Source organism: Xiphophorus maculatus, chromosome 22, assembly GCF_002775205.1.
Source record: "Xiphophorus maculatus strain JP 163 A chromosome 22, X_maculatus-5.0-male, whole genome shotgun sequence".
Lineage (NCBI taxonomy): Eukaryota > Metazoa > Chordata > Actinopteri > Cyprinodontiformes > Poeciliidae > Xiphophorus > Xiphophorus maculatus.
This window is the reverse complement of record NC_036464.1, coordinates 14,992,454-15,012,819: the sequence shown is the minus strand read 5'-3', so window position 1 is coordinate 15,012,819 and position 20,366 is coordinate 14,992,454. Positions and strand designations below refer to the sequence as shown.

At 36.4% G+C, this 20,366-nt stretch overlaps 1 protein-coding gene across 1 annotated transcript; it reads left to right on the top strand.

Annotated features, from left to right (window-relative positions):
- Nucleotides 1–348: 348 nt before the first annotated feature.
- Nucleotides 349–11,790, top strand: chat (choline O-acetyltransferase). The gene is made up of 15 exons (XM_005801642.2): nt 349–527; nt 1,190–1,255; nt 1,506–1,697; nt 2,718–2,836; nt 2,922–2,975; nt 3,049–3,229; nt 3,878–4,055; nt 4,994–5,163; nt 6,041–6,141; nt 6,231–6,359; nt 6,452–6,574; nt 6,659–6,800; nt 8,054–8,116; nt 8,206–8,343; nt 10,592–11,790. Exons 2-15 carry the CDS (start codon nt 1,208–1,210, stop codon nt 10,982–10,984), a joined length of 2,031 nt encoding a protein of 676 aa, XP_005801699.1. The 5' UTR covers nt 349–527; nt 1,190–1,207; the 3' UTR covers nt 10,985–11,790.
- The last annotated feature ends 8,576 nt before the right edge of the window (nt 11,791–20,366 follow it).

Genomic DNA, 20,366 nt, shown 5'->3' with positions numbered 1-20,366 from the left:
CTATAATCATACAGTAAACTAAAAAGTTATTTTGTAAAAAGTGACTAATTGTAGTTTTTGGTAATGTTCAAAAGAAGATTTAAGACATTTTAATTTCTGATATTGAAAATGCTAATCTTTTCAACAGGAATAAACAGTTTCACGGAAACAGTGAAAAAAACGAAGTAAACTGGCAAGTGTCTAATGAAAAGGTGTTAAGATCTGAGTTGCTGACTGTTGCCTAAATAAGGTGGAGTGACAATCAGAGTTGTCAAACAAAGTTCTCGGCGAATAGTAGGACTTCTGGGAGGAGCCAGGCTGCCTGGAGGCTGAGGGATCCTCTCAGCATCTCTCTTGAGCCAGCAACGGAGTTGTACTGATGCCATGAAAGGGAGGAGAAAAGATGCTCAAAATGACAAAGGACAGAAATTGACAAATTTGGATGATTTTTTTTCTTCTATTCTACAAAAGACTTCAAGTTATGATGAATCGTCATAAATGCCCTGTCCGAGCCTCAGGAGGAGTAAAATTTTCTTACTGTATGTGAGGTGAGTAAAATATTGTATCTCTTTTCATTGATTGTTCTGGTTTCGCAGGTATTTTAGTTGAAAGAAAATGAAGAATAATGATTAGATTTTGTTGATTTAATTTATTTTTATTAGTTAATTTTTTTTATTTCACCAATTCACCTTAGTCAGGTGATATTTTTTAACATTTCTATGAAAAGGCCAATGTTTTATGAAGGAATATTACACTATTTTATAAGTATATTACATTATTATATTATATGTCTTCACATTGTGTGACAAATTCATATGTTGCACTACTTTCAAAAAACTAAGACTTAGGTAAATCTCAAAGACTTTCAACCTCTTGATGACCCTTCTTGGTTTTACGCACAAAAGGTGTAAAACGATTCAATACATGTGTTACTTCTTCCTTCTATTCTAAAGACCGACATCCGAATGTAGTCTGCTGAACATTTTGGTGGCTTATTTACACAGAAGCATCATAATAAAAAAAAGTGTTTTAAAAAGCCAAATGAAAGAAGAGAAATGCAAATAAGATCATTTATATTAAAACAATGGATACAATAAAGGTTTTCTCCCTGCAATACTATTCTTTTATAAAAGCATCATTATATACTACACCTTCAAAATGTAGTTATAAATTGAAAATTTAAACTCTCATGTCTCCACCTTCTTGACAGTCACCGCGTGTCACCAACATGCCAATCCGGAACCAAGACACTTTCAAAGATTCTGCAAGCGGAGATGTAAATATGGTTTTTAGTTGCATTTAAATGTGAATGAAACAAACATTTGCAAAATAAAATGTTGACTAATGCCTGAGAAATCTCATAGTTATTGAAGTGAAATAAGGAAAAGAAAAAATGTGAATTGTGTTGTCAGATAGAATAAACTAGGAATTTTCTAGATGAAATGAGTGATTGATTAAGCTATTTAGTTTCAGGTTTTTATGGGTAATGTGTTGCTAAAGCTCACTGACTCAAATACATTGCCCAGGCTCTGCCAAAGCTGCCGTTGCCCAGCCTCAGTGAGACACTGGACACATACCTGAAATGCATGAAGCACCTGCTCACTGAAGAACAATTCAACAAGACCCAGAGCATCGTGAAGCAATTTGGAGCTCCTGGAGGAGTAGGAGAGCTGCTGCAGAGCAAACTTGTGGAGAGGAGGGAGAAAAAGGCAAATTGGGTAAATAAAACTTTTTATAAAGAATTGGAAGTCATGTACTTATTTAAGAATTAGAAATCTAAAAAGATATTGCTGGAAGATTCATTTATCGACATAACTTATACTTGACCCAATTTGAATAACTTAAAGTACACTCAGAAGAAGTTTTAACCAAATTTTTATGATAATTGAAGGCGCATCTCTATGATCTGGAATGTGTTTGATTATTTCAATAATTCCATTTAAAAAGGGATCATGTTTTATACATATTCAAAGCAGAGTGATGCATTTCAAGTGTTATACTTCTGTTGAAATTCAACATTTAAGGTTTATTTTGAATAAGGTTATTTGATATTAGACCAATGAAAAATAATTTTCATTACAAAAATGTCAGTCTTCTGAAAAGCAAAGTGACTTCACTCAAAACTGAGCTCATTTTGTATGAATTGCAGCACAACGTAGAGGAGATCAACCTGTGGCTCCACTGTAGGTCTTATGGAAGCACAGGTTGCCTTTGAAGTTGCCTGCATTTCTAGTTGTGTTATTTCTCTAGCTGCCTCTTGAAATTACCTTTAACCCCAAACATTTGTCCTTCCACTCAACTTTAATTGTCCTTGTCCACAGCCTTCTGTAAACAGATAGCTTCATCAGCATTTGTGCCTTAAACTCCTTTTGGACAATATCATTTACCATCTGCTGGACAACAGTCCCAGCAATTAGTGTTCCTCATGATTGCACAGCCATATTTCCACATTTCTGTATTAAAAATGAAACTTTGTTGCTTTTTTGTAATCTGATAAATTTCATTATAATTATTCTTATCTGACATCAATTATCAACAAAAGTATTGTCAGAAATAAGAAATATTGAAATATTTTACTGTGTGTTTTGAATTGATGTATCTTGTTTCACTTCTTTAATTTCTGAACTAAATTCATTTTCTGCTTTGAGATGGAACTGTGCTTCTATTCATATTTAGATGTCTTTTTTGCAATTTCTTCTTTTGTTTGTTTGTTGTTTATTTCATGCAAAATCTTCCAGGTTTATGACTACTGGCTGAATGACATGTACCTGAACAACAGACTGGCTCTGCCCATCAACTCGAGTCCTGCAATGGTTTTTCCCCAACAGAACTTCAAAGCTCCCATTGACTCTTTAAGGTTTGAAACAAATGAAACAGTTTTAAGGACAGGACTTAATGTGTGTGGTCTGAGCTTTAAAACAAAGCATGGTTTCTGTTTCTAGGTTCGCTGCACACTTGATTTCAGGAGTTTTGGAGTACAAGACGCTTCTTGATGCGTAAGTCACCATGAAATTATCCTGTTGAGAAAAATACTTAATGACAGTCATAGGCATGCGTTCCCATGTGTAGTCGTGCCCTGCCTGTGGATTACGCCCGGGGCCAGTTGTCTGGTAAACCTCTATGCATGGAGCAGTACTACCGCCTCTTTACATCATATCGCCTACCGGGGCCTGACAGGGACACACTGGTGGCCCAGGAAAGCAGCGTAATGCCAGAGCCTGAACACATCATTGTGGCTTGTAAGAACCAGGTGAGACACAAAGAAACACATAACTAAATTTATTAAACAGCAGTTGTATTAAAACCCAATCCAAAGAAAGTATCTTGGTGGTCTGAGTGAAGAAGCAGGACAGAAGCTTGATCAAATTATTTAGAGTAAAACCAGATCTATTAATTTTATTATTGTATCTAGTGTGATGATCTTGGGCTATTTCAGCTCGCAGGTTCATGTTCAATAATGTCAGAAGCCCAAAAGATGAATTTGTTATTTAACTGAGCATATCTAAGGACCAACAAGGTTTCTTTGTTCTTGATGGTAAAGTTATATGATGATATTTAATGATTGGTTTAGGGAGAAAAATAGATCATTTTTATCTGTTGGATTGGTTGCAGAGTCTAGCCTTAAAACTCAGAGGATCTTTGAGATGTAGAAAATACTTTCTAAGAAAAACAAGAACAGACAAGCAGCTGGAGCTTTTGATACAAGTATATTCAACTCAAAATTTATTGAAAGAATAATGTCACCAAATAGAATCGATAAAATTATTTCTTGGATTTTGTACACTTTAAATTTTGTGTTGTGTTCATGAAATCTACCAGGTCTACATTTGATATAAAGGAGATTGCAGATGAACCAGTGCATTAAAAATTTGCGTATGTCTGATCTGCACCTTTGCAGTTCTTCGTTCTGGATGTGGTGATCAATTTTCAGAGGCTGAATGAAAGAGATCTGCTGACTCAGCTGGAAAAGATATCCAAGATGGCTGGCAGTGAGGATGAGCCTGTTCCACCTACTGGTCTTCTCACGTCAGATGGACGAACAGAGTGGGCGGAGGCTCGCAGTGTACTAATGAGAGGTACATTTTTTACAGAATCTGAACTTTCTTATAAAAATGTTTCCAGCAATGAGTGTATAGCACAAAATCAATCAAAATCATTTTTCTACTTGACAACTCAGTATGTTTTTTAACCCCTTCACCCTCACCCCTGGAAAATACAATGGAAAAACGGAACGGCAGTCAAGGGCACGTTAAGGGGATTAACAATTGTTTTTTTTTACTTGGGATTATGAACATTGAATGCATTTGAGGGATAATAGAATAATACAAATTGGTAAACTTGAGTGACAACTGCTTCCAGTCTGACAAATATTCTCTCAAGTTTTCGTTTGGAGTTATCACTCCTTTAAAAGATACAAAATGGTATTTTAAAGCAATAACATTCTGGTGGGATTGTGATCATTTACAAACACACATTATCCAGACTCTCTCTATTGAATCAATCAGCCCTTGATTTAACAAATGGCAACTTCTATGGGCTGTACGATTTTGGATCAGAGCACAGACACACACAGAACCAAGAAGAAGACCAACTGGATTTATCGAGCTTAATCAACTTGTTAAAGATGTGGTTGGGAGGGATTCATTTTCACCAGATATCTAATAGTTTTGTGTTTGTAAAAAAACAAATATTTTAAGTATTTATTTTTTTTACTAAATTTATTGCAAAAATATTAGTGTGATTACTACTAGTTTAATTCTTGATTTGACTAGTGACTGCTAAGAGTAACTATTTAAGATTTAATTGAGTGTGAATATTGTGATTTTTACATAAAGATGTTTCTAAAAGAAATAGATCTAATTTCTGTCCATGGCATCCAGTTAGAACTCAAAGATTGAGAAAATAATCAACTTCGCAGTTTGATTACGGCTAGATTTGAGACTGGAAGGAATTTTTATTGAAAAGCAAAACTTTAGAAGATCAAAATATAGCTATGACATTTTTCTTCCAACAGAATCAACCAACCGAGACTCCCTGGACATGATAGAGCGATGTTTGTGCCTGGTTTGTTTGGATGATGCAAGTGGAACTGAGCAAAGTGATACGACACGCGCCACAATGATGCTTCATGGAGGTGGGCCGAGCAAGAACGGAGGCAACCGCTGGTACGACAAGCCGATGCAGGTCAGTGAGCAGAATCCCTTTAGTTTTCATTATTATGTGTCAAAGAACTTTGAGTTAACATAACAGCCCAATGCAAAGCAGTAGTAGCCAGTGTTAATGTGAAGGTAGATGAGGAAATTTAAAATCAATCCTGAATGAAAACCTGTTAGAGACTGAAGGCTTTGAAACTAGGGCAAGGTTCACATAAACATTCAGCCAGAGCTATGTTGGAATGACTTTGGATCAAAGCATGTTTATGTGTTAGAATGGCCCAGTTAAAGTTCAAGTAAAAGCTCAAAGTTAACTGATTAAAAAAATGAAACCATGCATCTGTTTTTTTGTTTTGAAGTGTTGTGCTACTTTGCGTTGGTCTATTAAACAAGTACACACCAATTAAAAAAATATCTTCTCTGTGTAATTTCAGTGTGACAAAGTTCAAGGAGTATGACCATTTTTGCGAGATACTGTTGCTTATAAAGCCATGTGTTATTTAAAAATGAATTACTGGATTAACCTGCTTTTTTCATGAAAAGGAAAATTAAACGATTAAAGATCCTTTTGTACTTCCGTAACGGCATTCAATTTATTTTGTAAATCAATGTAAAAGTAATGCTTGAAGGAATGAAATTGGAGAACTTAAGTTTGCATTTGAAATTTTATGTTCAGTTTGCAGCAGATTATCAGTTTTTATTTTGACATAAATGTTCATATAACACGTTCAGACATTGATAAATCACTTTTACAGGAGAAGTTCAAGGCTTCCTTTTAAATTATTGCTTCTTCTGTGCAGTGTGCAGATGATACTCTCCTAAAGAATTAAACAACACACCTGCACTGAACTGAAGTGTCAAATTATCTTAAGCATTTGATGAATCCCACTTAAAGGCTTCTTTTTCAGTTTATTGTAGGAGCTGATGGCTGCTGTGGAGTCGTGTGCGAACACTCTCCATTTGAAGGAATTGTTCTTGTGCAGTGCTCAGAGTATCTCCTTAAATACATGTAAGAAATTATTTTTTTATGATTCATAACAGATACCAAATTCTTATTAAAGCAATGCTATTTTTTTTTCTCTCCCCATGTGACATCAGGATTGGCAGCCCATCAAAGCTGGTCAGGGCTGCAAGTGTAAGCGAGCTGCCTGCGCCACGCAGACTGCGCTGGAAATGTTCTCCAGAGATGCAAAAACTTCTCACCTCCACTGCTGACAAGCTCCACAGGTTTATATTCACTCCGGAACAATGGAATTCAAAATGTGTTTTGTGGATATTTGTTTTCAATGCGCTGCAAAGTGTGTTCCCCTTTTAATCAGACTGGTGCAGAATCTGGACATGAACGTCCACAAATTCTCTGACTATGGGAAAGAGTTCATCAAGAAGCAGAAAATGAGTCCAGATGCCTACATCCAGATTGCTCTACAGTTAGCATACTATCGGTAAGAAAAAAATGAAAGGTCGTCATTTCTTATGTTATTTTAACTCATAAATTAGGATTTTTTTTCCTCTGGTTTTCACTATAGGTGTCATGGCAGAGCGGTGTCGACATATGAGAGCGCTTCAACGCGTCGCTTTCAGCAGGGCAGAGTTGACAATATTCGCTCAGCCACACCTGAAGCTTTGGCCTTTGTAAGAGCGATGACTGATAGGAAGCTCATCTCAAGAGTAAGATGATTCAAAGAGTTGAAACTAGATACTTACGTATAAACATAATTTTTCTCACAGCTTGACATTAATTTAGACAATCATTTTTTGTGTTTGGTAAAGTAAAAAGTGCATTTTACTTGGTAAATTCCAGATTAATAAAAGAGGGGGAAGGTTTTTAAGGACCTTTTTTTTTAAATTAAACGTTAAATATTTCCATACACTAAGATTAGCATTTTCTGATAGATTAATCCACAACACTTGAGTTTAATGGAGGCATCTTTGTGGATATATTTTATGACCTCACCTCAAACACACCACTTCCTCAAGTGACAGTAAGAAAATATTGAAAGAAACCCGGCAAGATGTCACAAAGAGCATTGTGGACCAAGAAAGTGCTACTTTCATTTGTTAGGTTATATTAAAGTATCAACCACAAGAGAATGTCCAGCCGGAATTTGTGCAAAATGTGACCTTTAACCCTGATCAAAAGCAAAAGACCTCATACGCTGACTGATGCCGATATTTGGCAAAGTGCTTTTTTCCACCGTGAAAAAGACCTGTTGTGATTTGGACCTGAAATCCCACTCAGAGAAGAAGAAGCCATCATTCAAAAGCAACACAAAAAAGCCAGAAACCCTCAAAACATCCGCCAGGAAGGTAAGCCTTGGATACAATAAGCTTTTCCAAATGGACAAAAATCATATGGCTACATCAATAACTTCAGCTGAAGGACAACAAAGTCACTGTCTTGGATTGGCCACCACAAAGTACCATTGAAAAGGTGTGTGTGAGCAAGGCAACCTACAAACTTGACTCAGTAACATCAGGAGTAAATCACCAAAATTACAGTAAACTCATGCAAGAAGCTTGTGGAAGGACACACACATTTTTCAAAATTGTACAGTTCAAAAGGCAGTTATAATAAACCAAAAATAAATATAAAATTCTGAACTAGAAAACAAGAAAAAAAAAACATTTATTCAGAAATGTATCTCACTCATTGTTCTTGTATTTGGCAAAAACATAATAATGGTGAAAATCTTAAAAACTGCAGTGTTTAATCTTATTTGACATTAGTGAGAAAAAAGTTTGTTTCATTTTGTTCGGTGTAAATCAATGAATGGTTTCAAATGTGTTTAATATTTCTGGTATTTCTGGTATATTGCTGCAGAATCAGTCTTGCTCTTATTTGCACTATTATTTTTAGGACATTATAAAGTTTACTGTTAACAAAATAGCAAATTATTAATTGCTACCCTCTGCATGGACAGGAAATGGAGAAGATGGAGTTGTTGCGATGTGCCATAAATGCACAGACAAAGTATACTGTTATGGTAACCGTTTTCTATCATATCATTTCTACTACAACATTGAATTATTGAATAACTACAATAACATACCTTTTTTGTGTGCATTCTTCTAGGCAATTACTGGGATGGCAATAGACAATCACCTGCTGGGTCTGCGTGAGGCAGCTCGCGAAATGAAAATGGAGAAACCTGAGATCTTCAAAGACGACAGTTATCTCATCAGTAATCACTTTATTCTCTCCACAAGTCAGGTGATTTCAAAACAATTTTACAATGCAATACACTTTCAGAAGTATAATTTTATTGTAAGAAATCTGCCAAGTAGTGAGAGATATATACAAAAATATAAAAATATTCTGACGCTTAAACAAACACAACTAAACAACTAATGTTAGGAATCCCTTTCTAAATTAAATTAACATTTTAAAATTAAGCCACTCTCAGAAGCCCAGTGAAGTTCAGTATGGTGCCTCAATAGGATGCCCACTGTGTGATAAGTCCAGCCAAGAAATGTTCTTTTCACTAAATATCTTAAAGTCATCTCTCAGTGGTATTTTAATGAAACTGAAGTGATTGGGAACAGAGTCCTGAAGTAACTATTGCCTAATATCATTCAGTATAACCATGTAGCTGACCATGTATGAGCAGCTACATCCAGTCCTTACATCACTAAGTAAAAGGCAAAACATCAGATTCAGTGCTAGATTCTAGACCAGTGGAGATGTTTATATATATTATTTATTTATTTTTTGCAGAGAGGTTAACCATGCATGTCTGTCTGGCAAATCAGTAAGCACTACAAAGTCATTGTCTTGGATTGGCCACCACAAAGTACAGTGGCCAATCCACCGTACCACAGGACTCAAATCCTGACTCTCTTATACCAGGGGAAAAAACATTAGTGTATCAGCAAACTAAAACAGTTTGAATAATTTCAGCAATATGAGGATGGTCCTTTTCTGCTGGCCCACAGAATGGCCCACATGACTGCACATTGTGCATGAAACAGCATCCATAAAGAAATGGATGTTTGGTTGCTATGTGAACTTGTCTCCACATAGTCCTGACCTAAACTCAATAGAACGCCTTTGGAATGAAAAAGAGTAGAGATTGTGAACCAGACCAAAAGCAAAATCAGTGTCTGACCTCACATATGTGCTTCAAGAACAATGGTAAAAAAATTCCCTAAAATGAACTCCTGTAGCTTGAGGACAGTGTTTCCAATAGAGCTCCAGCTGTAAATTCTGCTGCTGACAGAACACACATACCATACGTCATCACTACTTCCCTCCCCTGACCTGAAAAGCTGACTCACCTCTATAAAAGTCAGCCAATCTGGGGCTGTGGCTACCTCACCATGTGAGGTCATAACAGAGCCAGGCTGACTTGGACTACTCATCTCATCAATCCCTTCACAAAATACATTCAGAGGGCAAGAAGGCGTTTTAATCCCACCCCGAAGTGTTTTGTGTAGATGCCATTAGACTTTTAAACCTGAGCTAGATAATCCTACACTGGGCAGAGAGTCTTTAAAACACAGCTTGAGTTTTATTTAATATTTGATTTACTGGTGAAAATATCAAAAGGACATTTTTAGCACTTTTGGAGATTCTGACCACTGTTGTTGTACAAGTACACCCGACTCCCTCAACTTACTTCTCCCTTGGGGAGGGTTAATACCCGAACCAGCTACGTACCCCTCTGGTACTTAGATCCCTCATCTGCAGGGTATAATCCACCGCAGAACTCATAGAGAATCTATCTAGCTGGTTTATTAGAGAAGATTCGCCTGGATTCTGACAGCCTACGTCTGAATGCCTCACCCCTCTTCCTTCCATGTGTTAAATAACCAGCAATCTGCGTTAGATAATTCCCACAGAACACAGTCACTAAACGACTGCTCTTCTCATTTCACAACTGGCTCTTGGAACAGATCCAGGCTTAGTTTAGTGACTTTGTCAAGTCCCAGGGATGTTGTTTTATTTTACAATATTTGGGCTAAGAGCAACTGTGGTTACATCATTATTGCTTCACCTTTTAGATCCCCCGTGGGAGTAAGGTCAACTCCATTTCACTTTACACCACCTTTCATTGAGACAAGTGTAAAGATCAGCATATAGACTGATTTATTTTTACAAAGTTTATTGATTATTCAAAGCATTTGGAGATTTGAAAAACCATTACTTTAAAAAAAATAATCTTATTTTTAGCCAAAATGTTATGAAAACATCATCTCTTTCAAGTGAACCCATGATTATATATTGTCTTTTTGCATAACGTGAACATATTTTCACACCTCCAGTTTGCATGATGAGGGGATTGGTATCACTTATATACTATTCACTTATCGAATTGTAAAAATGATTGGGCTGCGTTGAAAATCTGTGATTAATCTAAAAATGTTTCTACATATTTATAGCACTCATAAGTCTTTTCCAAATTGTACTTTATCATAGAAGTGTTTAACTGCCTATGGTTCAGTAGTAACCCTTCTCTCAGGTCCCAACCACTGTAGAAATGTTCTGCTGCTACGGACCAGTGGTGCCCGATGGATACGGCGCTTGCTACAACCCTCAGTCAGACCACATCATCTTCTCAGTGTCTAGTTTCCACGAGAGCCCGCAGACGTGTTCAGTGAAATTTGTAAAGTGCTTGGTGCAGGGACTTCAGGACATTATGGATCTGTGCAATAGGTGCAACGGTGGCCCCAACCCAGCCGAGCAAAAACGAAACAATCAGACGATGGAGATGCAAACTCAGACGGAAGCAAAAGGTAAAACATCCCAAGATTCAACCAAGAGTCAACCAACAAATCCACAGGTTCTGGTGAAAAGTCCAGAACCAACTTTTACAGGGGCCCGAACCGGGACTTCTGCAAAACGCAAGTTTTAAAAAAGCATAAGTCAATCTGAGAAAACTGTGCCACTAACATTACATGGTGTGTGTGTTGAAGTGTATTATGGTGCAATGCTGTATTTTTCCACAAAGTAACTGTGATGAAAAATATTACATTGATGTGCAATAATTTCTGCTGTACTGTGAACTATTATTAGACTTTGAAATAATTATTTTTTGATGGGTGAAGCTTTATGTCTGCTGTCAAAAGTATCAGTAGAATAAATAGGTTCAAATGACCAATATATACATATGCATATATAACAGAGATATTCTAACCAAAGAAGAATTATGATGTGTTTTAGTTTACATGTTAGCATCATCTTTTAAATGAAGCTTGACTACAGCTGTGAGTTATTGCACCCATCTGCTTGATGTGATCTAATTGTTCACTGATATCTAACTACTGTATTTACTTTGCTTACTGCAGTCTTCAGTGTAATATATTTTTGCTGATTTTACCATCTGTATTGTACCAGCATTGTGCTGTGTTCTGGAGTTTCCTAAATAAGACATCATTTGATGAAATAATTTGTTTTAAATTCACTATGTGTATCAACTGTGTGCCACACACTGGGACTGACACTGTGCTCATGTACAAATAAAATCAAAGTTTACAGTATTTTAGAAGAGACATTACTAGGATCTATGAGCAGAAAACACAATTTAACTGTTTTAATTAATGCAACAAGCTATTAGTTGAAGTTAAAAAAGTAAGTACATGAAATGTGCAAATGAGAAATTATTGTTGTTCTTTAATGTTGATGTATTGAAATTGTAAAATCTAAGGCATTAAAAAAAGATTGAAACCAAAGCAGTTTTTAGTGATCTTTTATCAAACAAAGGATTATTGTACTATGATAATGCTGATAAAATCAGCATTATTTTTGTTATAAATGTTTCTCAGAAGCACCAAGTTGGTAATAATACCTAACAAAAGCAATAAAAGCTATATACCATCATGACAATGTTTAGTTTTGGAATAGTTATTGTGCCCTCAATGTTTATGATTTTTAATTAAAAACCACAAACGTACTCTATTGGCTCTTTATGTGATACAGAGTGGCACAAAATATTCAAGTGGACGGAAAATTATACTTGGTAAAATGCTTGGTTAGATGTGTTTTCAAGCTGCTTTATTCTGATACAACTGAATACAATCCTGCGCAAACACCTGAGTCAAATCATCTGAGTGAAATTTATTCTTGGCATGAATTCAATAGTTCTGTGAAAGCCTCAGAGGTTTGTAAGAAAACAGCAAGTTTTAAAAGTCTCATCTGGCTCTGTTCAATGGATGAAGTACAGCAACATGGCCGCCTCCATACCCTGAATACCTGGACAACATCAATCAGTCAAACAGCTAAACAGCATGCTGCATCTGTGAAGAAACTGCAGAGATCAACAACTCAGGTGGGAGAATCTGTTCAAATCACAACTGTTTATGAACTCCACAAATCTGTCCTTCATGGAAAAACGACAAGAAGAACGATTTTAAAAGCAAGCAATAAGAGAGAGGGAAACAGAAAACATTTAGGCTGTCAGACTAAACCAAAGTCCTACTTTCTGGACAACTTGCAAAATGCAATGTGTGGTATAAAACTACTCAAGCATATCATCTTTAAGAAACCATTTGGTAAAACATAGCAGTGGCAGCATCATGCTGGTGAGAGTTAATAGGGTTCATAGATGGCGGTAAATACAGGGTAATCCTGGAAGAAAATTTACTGCAAAAAGAATTTAAACATTTGGATAATTGCACCTTGTAGCTGGACAATAAAGCCAAACACAAAGTCAAAGCTGCAATGAAGTGGTTTACAGCAAAGCATATTTATGTGTTAGAATGGCCTACTCAAAGACCAGACCTAAATTCCATTTTGGAATTTGTGACAAGGCTTCTAAGCTAATGTTTACACACTTCCTGTCTAATCTAAATGAGCTTGGGGGATTTTGTTGGTAAGTAAAACTACATAAAACCAGACAAAAGACATGAAAACTGATATTCACAGATACCCCCTCGACACCACATCTCTGGTATGAAAAGCTAATGGAAACATTTCATAACAGACTTTAAGCTGTAACTGAAATAAAAGTAAAAAAAAATATTGGAACACAAATTAACAAGTGACTCTTTCACTAATCACAAACTACAGCCTGAGTGTGCCATCTGTACATTTAGAGCTTGTACTCAAAAATCTCCAGAGATAAAATGTATTTTTTTAACTACTCCTCAATTTAATCTGCTTGTAACATATAGCAATCCCCATCAGCACTGGGCCAACAAAACATTTCTTTAACAATCAAAGAAATAAAGCTCTTCATGCTTAGTCAACCAAGTCCAAACTTTTGGGGGTTCATAAAAAAAAGGAGAAAGAAAAACAATATCATTCCCTTTAGACGTTATCACTAATTTGCTCTAGAAGAAATTCTCTCATGCTTGGCTAAGCATTGCATTCACAGGCAACAGGGGATCACTTAGAACTGGCAGAAAACTATAAGAGACTAAAATAGAGTTGTGCATACGCCAACATAAATCTTCACATCTCTAAACTTTATTTCCAAACTAGAATTTGCATACTAATTAGGAACACACTTAGAAGATCTTAATTAACATGTGTGTCTGCAAATCTGAGAATCTTTGTGAAATATATTGTAGCTGTAGTATAATGAAAAACAATAAATATAAATTCTATATGAGTATCCCTGTCACTATGAAACAAGGCAAATGGCACAAAATCCGTTTTCACATATTAAACAAAAATATCTGTCCTAGCAATTAAATAAAGTCCTTTTCAGCCACTAAAAATACTAAACTTTGAAAATGCTAAACTTATTGGGTTAAAATAAACACTTCTTGAAAGATATCTAATCAGGATTGTACATCCCAAATATAAAAACAAAAAGCACTAGCACACTTATCCAAGGAAAACATAGGCAGAGCTCACTCCAATAATTATGCTGCTACACTTCTCTAGTTTTGTGAATGGCAGCAGAATCTGTCTGAGCACATAACAGTAGTTAGCAGGCGTGGACGAGTTGATAAAAATCCAGTTACAGTTATATAGTCACTGGACTTTAAAGTCTTGCCTGAAGTGCTTTACAAAATCATTAAATACTGTAGATATCGAGGCTGTTCTGTTAGAAGTAGTGCTTATGTTTGATTAAACAATGTAAGGTAAATTCAAGCACTCGTTTTGTATTGCTTTGCTGCACATTGAGAACTATTGTAATCACTGAGTGGATCTTCTGATAGTTTGATCAAGAGCTCACTTAATGATGGTACAGTAAATGGATTGAATTTGCATAGAGTCACATGCAAAGTGAATGTACAAGGCTACTTATGTTCCATCCTCATATCTTCCCACATAACTTCCAGACGCCTAAATTAGTCTTGAACACTTTCCTCATAATGAAGAGGCTTATTGAGAATTAGGAAAAGAGGCAATCATGGCAGCACTTGGCAACATTGTACTGGTTGTAAACAGTTGACTGTGGCACCACAACAGATCAGAATATTCATAAAAAGAAAATATTGGTATTATAAATTCTAATAAATTCTATAAATTCTTTATGTAAATATTCAATAAGATGATCATCTTTACACACTTGCAGCAGGTGCTCAGATGGAGCCGGTGCTATGAAATCTGAGGACAGATAAACATATGCATAGTAACAAATTTAAAAAGCATAGCAAATCAGACAATATCAAGATTTGTCTCTAAAACATTAATGTCATGCTTACATTTTGAAGACCATGTTAATTCTCATCATTCCCTCCATTCCCACTGCTCAGTGAAGAAGCAACAGGATAATATCAGCATGTGTCCTTTTGACCTGACCAGAGTAGGTTTACTGGGCTGTATTGTGAATGTCTCCAGCATAACCATCTGAAAGGATCAGAGCAGCTACATTATTGAATTAAGTGTCGCTCAGTCGCTGGAGGTTAGACTCTTAATTTAATTTTGGTTCCTTTCCTTCACATTTCTCAAACTCCTATGAGTGCAATCTGTGTAACTTACTTTTAACGGCCAATAACCAGTGGTGGTTTCTGATTATGGGCAACATGGGCAAGTGCCCAGGGGGGCATTAGAGGACTGAGTTCAAAACAACCAAATAACAATGCAGACATTTTATTTCTAAGCTCTACCATGAATGGGTTTTGTGCTGCAGAACATGCCTGTTTGTACCTTCAGTCATGGGGAGTGGTGTCTCCCTGTGTTGAACTGTCACTGTGTTTACTGCCAAGCAAGGGAACAGCTGACTTCCTTTTAAACGAAGCTGCACAGATTTTTCCCCAAGCTCACATCATGACCTGAAAAAACACACACCTGTCCAGGAAATAATTTTACATTATTGAAACACTAATTAAGGCTTTTGGTAAGACATTTAACAACAAAAAAAATAATAATAACACCCTACTTGTAACTCACAAGAGGTTGCCTGTCACCACAGAAGAGCATTATAGAATAAGAAGTGTCTTGCTGCTCTCCACCAGCTGGTTTTTATGGTACACTTACCAGAGAACAGCTTTCCTTGGATGAGATGACAGCCCCAGCCTTAAACTGAGCTCACCCTGGTGGCAATAAACAATGTTCCAAGTCAGAGTGAACGGCTGCTGTAAAAACGTTATTACACACCGTGGCAGTGAAAAACCATATCTGTTTTGTAAGCAGTGCTCCTTTTTGGAGTATTTGGAGCCTGCATGTGTGGCCAGAAAGAAGGAATGTACAAGGGATTACGTCAGTAAAAACTGATACTGTGTCATTACTCTTCTTTATTTTTGACTCTACTGTACATGTATCATTAGGCAATACATAAACAAAGATTATATCATTAATTTGTGTCAGTCAGATAAAACATTGTTGCTATTGAAGTACACACAACACAAACTTTACAGGTATGAAGTTAAACAGTTTGGATTTTCATCATAACTTATTAATGTTTTTTTATGAAAAGAAATGTTCCCATATCAATGTCCTTTGTCATTTATCTCCGGAAAAGAAAAAATATTTAGCTACAGATAAACACCAATATTTTGCCTTGATTTACTGCAACAACAAAAAAAGACATCAGCAAATAAGTAGGCTAGAAAGTTCAGGTTATGAGAGTATCACATTTTCAAAGTTTCCCCTACTTGCAGGACATCCTATGTATTTCTTTTTGGTTCTCTTTTATAAAAGGCCAGATCGTGCTCTACTTTCTTGCCAAAGGAGATGATGGTAAAGTTTGAGGCCGCAACGTGAAATATTGGGGTATAAATACTTTTGCAAGGCACTGTAATAGTTAGCTAAGGCAGTTTTGTTCCTTTTAAAAGATTACACCCTGAAACTTATATTTTTCTCTTTCTATTTATCCTATGTACACACACATACACATGCTTCCGCTCTGCCCTGGGGGGCCCATTAGTCAGGAAAAGGGTGCAACACAAGCACCCCATCTAAATACAGCTACTGAATCCAGTAGTCCATACTGTTACGTACATCGCGAAATGCAAGCTCGCTCATCTGTAACGTGCCAATATGCTCAGCTTCTAGGAACTGCAAAGGGAATCGGCATTGTGGAGGAAGAGGAGCTTTAAAAACTTAAGGAGAAGCAGACTTAGAATAAATCTGTAAACAGAGAGATACTTTCATGCATCATATTGCAGAAGTGCAGCTGACGTGGAAAGGTAGATGTCAGAGCTAAATGTGAGACAAGAGAAAAGGCCCTGAAGGCTCTGGTTAGTTACTATGATGTATGTCGCTGTGAGCTGGGGGGGGTTTGGTTGTTGTCAGTAAAGATGGGCCGGTGGAGAAATGATAGGGGACAGATGAGACAGGCACAGTGAAAAGGGGGCTGGTTTTGTTCATGTGTCACTCGTTGCCTCCATACCATGACAACACCATGTGGGCTCTGCAGCTCCCTGGGGACGGCACTGACGTCTTCAGTCTCTTAGACTCACAGAGCTACTCTCCACACAACCAGAGTTACTTAATTCATCATGTTTAAGAAACTGTCAGTTTGCCCTTAAATCTGGTAGGGTGTAGAGACAGTGGGATTATCAACAGTTTGCTTTTAAATGGTACACTTGGGAATACATTAAATTAATGAAAAAACTCTTAGTTGGCTCCATGATATATAAATAAGGTGATTCAGTATTATGGAAAAATATACAGCACAAGGAATTTAATGTACATGCAACCATACAGGTATTTTTGGATCATCAAATAAATTTCCATATCAGAAAAAGTCTATTAAATTCTTTAAAGATATTTTTGTTCATTAAGGGAAAAAAAGCCGTCCAACCAGACTTTACGGTACAAAATCCTCCAATGCCGTTATGTAATTATTTAACAATTTTTTTGGAAAGTCAAGTTTATTTTCACAATCCCAAACAAGACCAGAATATTGCCATATTTATAAAATCAAAAATCCTCACACAGCATCATACCTCAATCTGTTAAAATTTAAGAATAGATTAAAAACAAAATTACTGATAGTCTGGAAATGTTAGTCTTTTCTAAAGCTTTTGGAAATTGAGCAAACCACAGTGAGGCATTGTACACAAAGAGAAAACAAGGAACATAGATCAACCTTCCCACTTGCTTCAGTTCAGGTCAGTGTTCATAATTCAGAAATCAGAAAAATGCTAGTCTGAACTTAAATCCAATTGAGATTTTCTGCCACCAAGTGTGATACAACCAGTTAAATTTAGGGGTCAAATGTTCTCTTTTCTTTCCCAAAGTTTCAATCAGCTTGTTTTTGTCTTACCAAATGAAACCATTTTTAATTTTTTTTTTTATTTAGCCAGGTTATCATTGCCTGTTTGACAATCTGAATCATTTAACTGAAAACAAAAGGCAAAACCAGAGAACTATAGCAATAAGCACAGTGGTCTGAGTAAGCTTAACTGATACATGAAATCCTTTATCAAAACTAGAATATTACTTCTTTTACGCATATTTGACAACGTACAAACATGGGTAAAAGAAATGAAAATACTTGTTATAATTTTTTTAAATCCCTAATGGTTGTTCTAGTTAAAGTGGGAAACTGAAAAGGCAATTTCTCACATTCTACACACTAAATGGTTAATAAATCTATGAAAATTATATGAACTAAAAGATTAATTAATAATCTAAATTACCATTAGTTGCCCTAGAATGCCTCAAAACCCACAGCATGTGTTACAATTAATTGACTTCAACAATGTAATCAGGGCTGATAGGTTGACGGATGATAAAATGGAGATGGTTTAAAAAAAAAAAAAAAAAAGATTCAGAGAATTGTATAGCCAGTGTTGTGCATTGACTTGTGAAGATTCATTTTCAGTATTAGTGGCCAAACATTTAGCAGGTTTCTGGTCAAACACAAGTCCACCTGAGAGAACTGGTGAGGCTCAAGATCACAGTCTATATAAGAGGAGACAGGTGCAAACCATATTATAAACTGTGGAGAAGACAAAGAGGGACGAGAATAGACTTGTAGACTCAGTAGAACAAATAAGGAACCATGACGTCCATCATTAGCTTTCATTAGGGAGCTGTGAGTATTTGTGATAATAGATCATGCGACACTACACCCTGACATGTACTGATCTCTGATAACAGCAGCCAATAGTAACTAGGACTCTGCACTCACTATGACCGTACACTTCGATCGCCTTCTCTGGTCATCCTGAATCCTCCAGCCCACTGTCCACTAAATGAAACGGGGAATAACAAGAGCAGGGTCCCAGATTAATGGCAGCATTATGCTGCCCAACACAAACTTGGTGAAGATTGTGGGGGGACGCTTTATTCTGAAATTCTTTCACTCATTGCTCTGAAGAGATATATGGATATGGCAGGTAAAGATTATTATTTATTATTATTATTTTTAAATCTACTAATCCTCAAGAAGACAAAAGGATTGAAGCCATTTTTGGTCAGCAAGATTCTGAATGAAAATCTGATCCTGGACAATACAATCAAGCATTTTCGCTGCGTACTTCCTTCTTAATTCTAGGTCAATAAAGATATCCAGATCGGCAAATAACCAATCATCTTCTTCAAGGTCCTAAAAATTGCAGCCTGGCCTAACTTTCCTTAAAGAAATATTGCAATGAGATAAACATTGTGTTTAAATTAAAAAAAAAACTGACCAGTTATATTTCATCATGTTCCACGTTGCCTTAAAACTGAAAGCACCTTTATTTAGTGATACCTCATTGATCAAGGAGTCAAAATTCACCGTCCAGCTCTCCTAAGGTTTACTTTAGTTTGATAAAAGCGAATTCATACATGCACTTACAAATTCATACAAGGAGATGAAAAGAATGTAAAGAAAAAGAAGAAAGTCTGGCTTTTATCTAATGTTAATAGTTTTTAGTGCTACTGCAGAATAACTGTCCTTACACTGCATTCCACTTATATTTTCATGTGCACACACATTTCCATAAGTATTGCAAACTAGTTGGGAATGAAGAAGACGTCGTTGCCAAAAGACAGAATTTAATAAATCCCTCGGATAGATCCTGGAATTAATTTGAGGCTGAGGAGAAATGTTACCACCTGTTTTGTTTAAGTAGTCTCTTTGATATGTCCCTGTAAAAGAAAAAAGGACTTGGGTAAAGTTAATCTTGTAATTTGCTTAAACACTTGCAGTGACAAACAAATTGCATATTCATTTTAATACAAGTACAGACATCCTATAAGCAGAACAAAATGCCAGTTGGATTTAGTTGCCAAGTGGAAGTGGATTTTGTTGCCAACACTTGTAAGCTGCTTGTAGCTTAGAGAGGTAGATTGTGACTCTGCACCCAGACAGAACTTAAAAGTATGTTTTTATTAGTAAATATCAAACCCACTTTTCATCAAAAGCTGATGTGAACGTGAGTCTTACAGCTGGCCTGGGAGAATGCGATGCATTTGATCTGATGAGAGTAAACATCCAGGTTGTCCTACGCCTCTTTCTGTGCCATGTCTGGTGATTGGGGTAACTCTCGGCCCTGGAGCAGAGGAGGGGGTTGTCCCTCACATGCCTCACCAGATGGACTGGAGCTTTGGATGTTAGGGAAGAAACTATTCAAAGACTGAAATGCAGAAAGGCAGCTCCAGTGGAGGCCATAAACATTTCTTTGCTGCTTTTTGACAGATGATAGAATCCCAGCACAAACGTTACCACAACTCGTTCTTGCCACATGTCTTGCTTTTTCTGGGTCTCTACCACACAAGTGAGACACAGGGATTCCTCATCTCCAAGGCCACAAAGGAAATATTACAAATGTATAATAGAATTTGTGTTCATAAGCCTGAGCTCCCACTTCTCTCACAGAAACAATTTTTCAGTCTAGGATACATCACATCTTTTTCTTCAGTATTAATTATATAGACCAATTAAACTTTTATAGAGGCTGAACAAG

Excerpts from the sequence above, each read along its gene's own strand:
- chat (XM_005801642.2), top strand. The coding sequence starts at position 1,208 with ATGCCAATCCGGAACCAAGACACTTTCAAAGATTCTGCAAGCGGAGAT. Across the intron at positions 2,837-2,921 it reads GCTCCCATTGACTCTTTAAG|GTTCGCTGCACACTTGATTT; the intron begins GTTTGAAACAAA and ends TTCTGTTTCTAG. Across the intron at positions 8,344-10,591 it reads TTATTCTCTCCACAAGTCAG|GTCCCAACCACTGTAGAAAT; the intron begins GTGATTTCAAAA and ends CCCTTCTCTCAG.